Source organism: Chrysochloris asiatica, unplaced genomic scaffold (genome assembly GCF_000296735.1).
Source record: "Chrysochloris asiatica unplaced genomic scaffold, ChrAsi1.0 scaffold00085, whole genome shotgun sequence".
In the NCBI taxonomy this organism is placed as follows: Eukaryota; Metazoa; Chordata; class Mammalia; order Afrosoricida; family Chrysochloridae; genus Chrysochloris; species Chrysochloris asiatica.
The window spans coordinates 4,200,063-4,209,556 of NW_006408603.1; the positions used below are offsets into that span (position 1 = coordinate 4,200,063).

Here is a 9,494-nt window from a genome sequence, read left to right on the forward strand (position 1 = left end):
AATAAAAGCATTCTTATCATCACCTGAGAATAATTAATGTTAGCTTTTTGGTATAAAGCCTTCCAGACTTTCTTTCTTTTCTTGCTATTTGCTATTACACATACATGAGCCCCCTTGGTTGGAAGGCAACAATGGACTCAAACGTGCTGGCCAATCACGAGGATGGGGCAGGACCAGACACTGCTTCATTTTGTTCCCCTGAAACAGAATGAAGTTGGAGCAGACTCAGCAGCAACTAATAACTACATATTCTTTTTTAAAAGGGAGCAATGGTCTGTGAAAGTATTATTACAGCTTGCTTTTTTAACTCAGCATTTTGTGAACATCTAGTCATGTCAAAAAGAAGCGGAGTCCTAGTGTGGCACTGTGGGTTGATGTGCTGGACTGCAAAATCAGGTGGGTGGTTCAAGCTCACCAGCTGCTCCTCAGAAACCCTATCTACACAGGGTTGCTATGGGTCAGAACCGACTCTGTGGCACTGAACAGCAACAACAACAACAAAATTGGCTGCTTGGCAGCCTGTTACACATAAAAATACTTGATCTTTTTTCATTGTCCTCATATTTGTGGTCCACTTCATAACTTTCTGAGATCCCAAGAAATTAGGATCTCTGCCTCTGGTCCCATGGCAAGGTGATGGAGCCAGTCAGGAAAGGGGACCCTGGCTCCCCACTCTGTGCTCTTCCCAGGGGCCCACCCTGTGGAAGCTGGGAGGCCCCCAGCCTGGACTGGTTGGAGAGAGGAGTTACCGGTCAGGTCTCTCTCCCTCCTCTATCCGTTTGGTCGTCATAGGGGTCCCAGCGATCCGGGTCCGTTTGAAGGGGGCTGTGGGCTTCAACTGGGCTGCCAGGGGGCTGTGGGCCACAGCAGCCAAGAAGCGGGCGATGTAGAAAGTGCCAGCTCCTTCTGAACCTGGCTCCCCAGGTCCAAGCAGCTCCCAGAGCACTGTGGCTGGGAAGTAGCCCACGAAATTGGTTTTACAGTGGACATGGAGCTCATAATACTCCCCTGGAAGAGAATGGTTCAGTGAATGGGGGTCCTTCTAACACCTCGACCCAACACTCCCTCCCAGGTAGTACCATCCCAAGGCCAGAAGCCTGTTAGTGAGTGACTGGATGTTTCCCTGCTAGGGCAGTCTCGGCCCACCAGAGACTCTTTCTTTTGGAAACCTGTTCACCTGGGCCCAGTGGGCAGGGCAGTTCCCGGTCTTCATTGTAGAAGGAGAACTGGGATGTTCGGCAGAGTGGGAAGAGGTGGGTGAGGGTGACAGGTTGGGTTCCTCCATTCCGAAGCCTCATGGTCAGCACCTCCTTGCGGTTCATATCCAGGCGGATAAGGAGCTGCCCATCTCGAGCTTCATGGGGCCCTTGGACCTCCACATCCACTCCGTGTTTGCCGTGAAGATACTCAGCCCTGGAGAAAGTCAAGAGGAGCTGGGGCTGGAGGGTACTGGACTGGAAACTGTTCTGGGAAAGTTTTCAACTAGGAAAGCTGGCAAAGTGCCAGCCGTGCTTAGGAAACCCACCTCCTCCCCCCAGACCAATTAGTTTCTTCTGCACCCATTCCGTAGGCAGCCCACTCTTTCTCTTCTCAGGCCCGGCTCCCTTCCCCCAGGAATCATGGGTCTCTCTCTTTTACACACACCTGTCATAAAAGATCTTTGCTAGTAGTGACTTGTGGTGTTTGCTGATATCTGACCCCAGCTTCATTTTCCTCTTTTCTGAGAGCAACACATCATCGGTCCAGCAGTCGAGTCTGAAGAACCTGACCCGAGTCTTGGTGACGTAGGCCAGATTTGCAATCTTCATTCCATACAGCATGGAGGAGAAGCCAGGGGCGGGGGTCCCAAAGCTGCCGGAAGCAGAGGAGACTGGGAAATGAGGGGAGGCAGGGCCAGTGGGAGGCAGGGTAGCTTGTGAGAGAGGCAGCTGGGGGAGGGGGCCTGAGGGCCTGCTCAGTGCTGGACACAACAGCTCTGCTGCAGAACAGGACTAGAGGTCCAGAGACAGACACTCAGCCCGGGAATCTGAGGAATTTTCAATGTTTCAAGGGAAGGCAACAAGATTTCCTAAGGCAAAATAAGATGGTTTTAAACAGCACTTTGTACATTGTGAATTTCTGAGGTGAGAAGCTCAATCATGGGCAGTTGATTTGGAAAACTAAGGGAAGAGAGAGAAAGAAGGAAGGTTTTGAGAAAAATGATTTGGGACAGAAAAAAATACCAAATAACCCAGCAAAAATAGTTAAGCTTAGGGGGAAGTTGACTAGAGTGGCTCAGAGGATGGATGTGGGGTCCAGCCTGTTGGTTAGAGAAGTGAGGGGGACCAGAGACAATACAGATGTCCAGAGTGCGTGGGCAAGGGGGCTGATCAGACAGCAGTTTCTACCCGAAGTCAAAGGGTGCAGGTGGAACACAGGCAGGAAGGGAAAGGATCCTTTTCCAGAGATCAAATAGCTTGGCTTTGTGCCTAGAGAAGGTGAAGACAGGGAAAACTGGTCAGAAGGACAATAGCCTTAAACGTTCAGGGTCTAGAATTCAGTTTAATCAATTCAACAAACACCTACAGAGACCTGTTATGTGCCAGGCATTAGGCCAGAGGCTGGGGGTCCAAAGATACAAGAGACCCAGAGCCTGTCTCCAGAAACACAGACTGGACGCATAAATTCCAGCGTGAAGCTGTGAGTATAACTACCACAGGGGCCCCCAGGCAGCCCACAGAGCCAAGGAGGGGTTACTGAGCTAGGCTTAGGGGCAGGAGTGGGTGGTCATGACAGCTACCCCACGATACAGCCCAGGATTGAATGGATGGGTAGGCATTACCCAGCACTAGGGGAGAGCAGGAGTCTGGCGTGGTGCTTTGGGTTAATGAGCTGGACTGTGAACCACAAGGTCAGAGGTTCAAGCTCACCAGCCGCTCATTGGAAACCCTGTACAGGGTTGCTATGGGTCAGAACTGACTCGATGGCACTTAACAACAACAGGGAGAGGGCAAGTATCCCAGGCAAGAATTGAGAATACTGTAAGGAAGGTAGAGAGCTATGGAAGAATGTGGACAGGGATGGGGGGGGGGGTGTTGAGTTGGCAGGAAGGCTCACTCCCTCTACCATTCTATGTGGGCCACCTCAGATTGTTGTTGTTGTTAAGTGCCGTCGAGTTGGTTCCGACCCATAGCAACCCGATATAGGGTTTTCAAGAAGCAGCTGGTGAGCTTGAACCACCAACCTTTTGGTTCAAACCGACCTTACAGTCCAGCACATTAACCCACAGCGCCACACCAGATTACTTCACCTCTCCGGACCTTGCCTCCTTCCTCTATAAAATTGGATAACAGACTTACCTTGCGGGGTTGCTGTGAGGATTGCATTGCCACTTAGCCCAGTGCTGGGCACATAAGGAAATCTCAGTAAGGGTGAGCTATATTAGTATCACATACAGTTCAGATGTACTAGACTGAAAAGTGCAAGGAATGGAGGAGTGGCAGGAGGCAGTCGAGGTGGCAGGGACCAGGTCATGAACAGTTTTGTATGCCAGGCCAAGAAGTCTGTACTTGACCTTGAAGGCCAGGAGCCCACCCCACTTCACTGGTACCCAGGAGCAGAAGGACATTCCCATGGGTGTCTTGCTTTTCCAACATGGCTAACATATGGACAACTGACTACCTTCCCTCAAGACTTCGTAGGGAGCAAAAGCTTTGAAATCCTAGTTCATAAGAACTATGGTCATTCTCTAGTACACTGAATCAGCCAGCGTGGCCACTCACCAAAGTTATAGATAAGATCATTGGTTATTATGAACATTTTCCTGGTGCCCCTTGTCTGCAACTCTGCCCCTCTCCTTCACCCCAAGCAAATGTGAGACTATTCGGAAAATTCTGAATCAGCTCTGATGTTTAAAACTATAATAAATCACTTGAAAACACAATAGGAAATGCTCAGTAAATGTTAGCTACTATTATTAGTATTCATATTAGTAGTAATAGTGGTACTAATAGTAGCAGAAAGAGGAGGAGGAGTAACAACTTACTTTCAGCCCACGTCAGAGGCTATACTGTGGTTACAGAACCACTGCTGTTGGTGGGTTTTAAGCAGGGGAGTGGCAATATCATATTTGCATTTCAGATCACTCTGGCATCAGGATTGGAGGATGGATTTGCTGGAGGCAAGACTGTAGGCAGGGAGACCAGTTAGAAGAAGGCCATTGCAATAGTCCAATTAAAAGATGACAAGGGCCTGAAGAAGGCAGTCTTAGAGACAGAAGAGGAAGGGCTAGATTTGATAATATTCAGAATATAAAATTAGCAGAATTTGATGATTGACAGGAGTGGGGAATGGAGGCTGGGAAGAGGGAGGAGTCTAGGATAAGACCCAAATCAATGGCTTGGCTTCAGGGGCTATTTATTCACAAGAAAGGAGGAAAAGCAGGAGGAGGAGGCTGGAGGACCTAACCATCCATTTCGATTTGGATATGCTTGGTTTGAAATTCCTGTGGTTCGGAGGCAGCTGGGTCCATGAGTCCGAAGCTGAGAACTCAATCCACAGTCATGGGGACAGTCTAATATTAGGGAAGCCTCAGGTAGGAGTCCTAGGATAAGCACTCAACCTCAAGGTTGGTTTGAACTGCAAGGTCAGTGGTTCAAATTCATCAGCTGCCCCTCAGAAACCTTACACAGTGTTGCTATGAGATGGAACCAGCGGACAACAATAGGCAATAGGTAGTAGTTCAACCATGGAAGGGTTTGTTCTCTAAACCTTGAGCTGAAATTACTCCACCCCTCATGTCATCTTTAAACCGAACAACAACTTAGCTCAATTAGTAAAAAAATGTGTGTCTTGAGTATTGCACTTCTTTAAATAAATACTGCTGCTGCTGCTGTTAAGTGCCGTCGAGTCGGGTCCGACCCATAGCGACCCTGTACAGGGTTTCCGAGGGTGTAAATCTTTACGGGAGTAGAAAGCCTCATCTTTCTCCCGCGGAGCAGCTGGTAGTTTCGAACCGCTGACCTTAAGGTTCGCAGCCCGATTCGTAACCACTACGCTACCAGAGCTCCTTAAATACTGAGATGAGATTAAATTGACAACAGTAATGCTAAAAGCACAAATGAGAAGTTTAGGGGACTGTGAGTCTAAATTGATTTTGATGAAATAATTTGCATAGAGAAAATGACAATAATGACACAACATGGAAGAATGTAACCAATGCCATTCAACTGTAAAAGTCAAAATTGCTGAATGGGTGTATGTTTTGCTATGTATCTATTTTTACCATAATAAATACGCATTAAAAAATACTTATCAGAAGGATGACTGAACGAAAGCACACAGAAATGCTGATGTAGAGCAATAGTGCCCCACAGAATAGATAAATAATTTCTCAAAGACAGAGCCATAATACAAATAAATACATGAAAATAAAACCATGGGAGTGTCTGGAATCTCCTCAGGGAGTACAGGTGGGCTTCAAAAAATTGGTGGAGAAATTCCATGATCTCTCTATTCCATTTTTCCATGAACTTTTTGAAGCCCCCTCAGATGAGTAGCCTGAGAATAATCCAGGTCAGGACAACCTGGGGAGGAGAGAGACCAGAGAAGCAGAATCAGGAGGAAGTTTCAAAATCAGGCATCAGAATCCAGCTCTACTGAGAGCAGCACTAGTACAGGGGACTGAAATCAGGAGATCATTAACAATGTTTCCCAAGGTCCCTGAGCAGTGTCAGTCACTAAGTATCAGCAATCGGGAGTACAAACTCAACTGTCTGCAGATGCCAGGTTCAGTCTAAGAGAACACTGTGGTAGTAGCAGCCCTCCGGACATCTTACATAGTCCCAACGACAATGGTAAGAAAAAGAACAGTGTGTGTGTCTCTTGTGTCCATCTCTTGCCACTGTCATCAGGAGGGAATACAGGTACAACGGCGCTTCTTTTAAAAAGGCGCCAAGATCAAAAGGTAAATGTGAAGCCTCCTATTTTTGGAAGCTTCTGGATACGCCCATCAACACTTTGTAACTTCTGCTGAGGATGCTACACACTACCTAAATATTTGTTACTATTATGCCCGTGACTGTACCCAAATTCACCTAGGCCTGGTGTAAAATGAGAGAGATTAAACCAAGAAAAAAAGTTAGAATGATAATAATAAATTCAGGATATGCTTGTAGAAAAACATGTCCGATTCTTGTAATGTACAACTACAGCCATCAAGATTTCTCAGGAAGTTTCTACCAAGATAGAAACCTGAAGTCTTCAAATACAACACTTTTTTTTTTTTTTTTTTACCAAAACAGAACACTTTTGTATGGAAAAAGATAATATAAATAAAGAAAGAATATAACAAAAATACTTATAATACAAATGGCAGGCCAAGAGTGACTTTTTACAATAGACTAATTTTCTTATGATAAGCCCTGTGAACCATGAATTTGGCAGTTCGAGTCTACCAGCTGCTCTGAGGGAGAAAAATGAGGCTTTCTACTCCTGCAAAGATGTACAGCTTCGGACACCCTATATAGGGTCGCTATGAATCAGAACCGATTCAATGGCACTTAACAACACATATTCTTATAAACTGACAAAACATAGAAAAATTGAATATTCTATTTAGAGAAAAAAATCCAAATGACAACAACAACAAAATATCATGGGAAAATGTTCCTTAAGAAGCAAAGGAACAAACATTAAAGTAAACGTGAGACATTACTTTATCTCAAAGTCAAAAGTAACCATAAAATGTATCGTTGGTATGTGTGTTGGAAAAGAAACTCTCATACATTTGCTGGTCGGAAGTTGAAGTACTATAGCATCTTTAGAAAACAATCTGGCACTATCTAATAGCATTTAAAATATAGATCTTTAATTCAGGAACCCTATTTCTGGGAAGAAAAGTCCCAAAATGCAAGGATGTTTACTGCACTCAGATCATGGGATACTAATTATGTAGTCATAAAAAATTGACTCACCAAAATGGCTAAAATTTAAAAGGTTTACAACACCAAACTTTGCAAGAATGTGAAACACCCAGAACACTGACGCCTTGTTGACTGGAGTGTAAAATGATACAATCACTTTGGAAAAAGGTCTGGTAGTTTCTTACGAAACTAAACATACCTACCCTATGTCCCAGAAACCTTATGTTCTAGGTATAGCCCTGAGAGAAATGAAAACACTATGTTCACAAAATAACTTGTAAAAGAATGTTCAGAGCAGTTTTACTCAAGCCCCAAACTGAAAACAATGACTATAAATAGGAGAATGGGTAAAGAAACCAGAGCTGAGACATCTAGCAACATGGATGGACCTCAAAAACCTTACAAGTGAAAGATGCCTTACTATGATTCTACTGAATTAAGTTCTAAAAGGCACTAAAGTGAAACATTTCAGGTAAGGATGGAAGTTGACTAAGAAAGGGCATGAGGGAACTCTGCAATGTTCTTTATTCTCATAAAAGGGTTTGCACACAGATAGGTGCAATGGTTAAAACTCACAGAACATGGCACTTAAGATCTATCTCACTGTATGTAAATTTTCTTTTTTAAAAAAAAAAATGAAACAGAAACTAATTTTAAAGATAAGCATGCTGAAGTGATTCAGAATACAGTGCACTCTTGTATATAACTTATAGTGAAACACATCAAAAAAATTAAAATGAATTACTAGATGGATTGTTAAGTGCTGTCCAGTCAGTTCCAACTCGTAGCGCTCTGGAGTTGAACCACCAACCCTAAATTAGAAGTCCAGTGCTAATCCTATAGCACCACACAATGATAGAAGGATGGATAAACCTATTGCCAGAGAGTTGATTCCAAATCATAGTGATCTTATAAGACAGAATAAAACTACTTAGGCTTTCCAAGACTGTAAATCTTTATAGGAGCAGACAGCCTCATTTTTCTCCCTGGGAGTGGCTGGTGGGCTTGCACTGGTAACTTTGTGGTTAACAGCCCAATGCTTAACCCACTGTGCCCTCAGAACTCCTAAAGGGATGAGTAAAAGGGCAGACACACAGTGAATACAGCAAAATATTAATTAAGGAATATAGGTAGGTAATAGGTGTATCTGTGTGCATTGAATATGATTGAAACTTTTTTGCATGTTTGAAAGTTTTCCTAATAAAATTTTGGAGGGCAAAAGCCAACAATATATCAGAGGTATCTACCAGATAATAAGTGACACACTATTGAGTAAGGAAAGCGGAATGTGGAAAATGTGTATAACGTGATTCCTTTGGTGCCTTGGAAAAAAGCCTGATAATGAATATCTGAAAAATCAGCCACTGACAATCCTATGGAGCACAATTCTACCCTGACACACACTTGAGGTTGCCATGAGTCGAAATCCAGTGAAAGGCAACTATTATTATTATTATAGAGTTTGGGGGACTAAAAGTCAAAATTCAGCCTGCCAGCTATACAGGAAGACTTTCTCTTCGTTGGCTCTGGGGAAATTTCGGTCCTTGTTTCCTGAGCATGGCACGGAATGTGAAAATGGACGTGGGCTTTCAATACGATGGGGGTCTACAATAAAAAAGGATAGATGACAATGATACTACGTGGACAAATTTAAATGGTGTGGGGTAAGTGTGTATGCATGAAGAGACAAATTAAGGATAGTCACCAAAAGTATTAAAAACAATTCAAAGATGAGACTCTAACATAATCATTAAAGACACGCCCCCCCCTCGCCCAGGTCCCTCAGTTCCAACTGTCTGCTTAACTGCATGATGTATATTTTTCTAGATTTTTTTTCTATGTACATATAAATATTCAAAACTCTGACACATTGTTGAATAAGTGTAAAATGATACAGCCTCTTTGAAAAAAAGTATTAAACATACAAAAAAATTAGATTCTAAGAAGAGGGCAGTCTTCAAAAAGTCCACAGAAAACTAGAATGAAAAAGATAATGACCTCCATCCAGAACCTTCTGAGGTGGGACATTCCCTCTAGAAAGGACAAGCAGACCAGCCTGAACAGCTAGAGTGACAGAAGATATATCTTCAAAGAAAGATCAGCAGGAAAAACCCAAAACAAAAATGGCAGTATGACTTGCTACTACAAGAATAAGCCAGTTGTTCTCTGGGAAGCCATCAAGGTAAGCAATCAAGTCCCTTTAGGTCAAACCACCCTCTAAGACTGAAACTCAAAGGGAACAAACACATGAGCAGGCATGCATGTAAGCTTGTTAGTGACCACAGTGGTCTACTGGTGAGTGGAAGAGGGGGAAAGGCAGCAATGAAGAAATGGGCTAAGTTCAACAATGTTCTCCTGTTGACCTGGAGATGAGAGAGAGAGGAGGAAGAGCTGGTTGGTCCAAAGTGTGGTGAGACCTGGGGACTCCTGAGCCCATGGACAAGGACATAGCTACAGAGGGCTAGAGCTGAGAGTGAAGCATCCAGCTGATAGGAAGTGAGGAGAGATGCACAAGAACACCAAACTTGAAGGTAGTACCCATTTGACCAAGCCTCGATGGCTTGATAATCAGAACTCAACTAGAGGAAGATT

The 9,494-nt window shown here is 44.0% G+C and overlaps 1 protein-coding gene across 1 annotated transcript in view; it reads right to left on the reverse strand.

Annotated features, from left to right (window-relative positions):
• Positions 1 to 9,494, reverse strand: part of MOV10 (Mov10, Moloney leukemia virus 10, homolog (mouse)) — a 28,599-nt gene that overhangs the window by 9,099 nt on the left and 10,006 nt on the right. The window contains exons 3-5 of the mRNA XM_006865907.1: positions 1,645 to 1,851; positions 1,178 to 1,413; positions 750 to 1,008 (exon numbers count right to left, since the gene is read on the reverse strand). Coding sequence (XP_006865969.1) covers positions 750 to 1,008; positions 1,178 to 1,413; positions 1,645 to 1,851 — 702 coding nt within the window. The remainder of the gene's footprint in view (positions 1 to 749; positions 1,009 to 1,177; positions 1,414 to 1,644; positions 1,852 to 9,494) is intronic.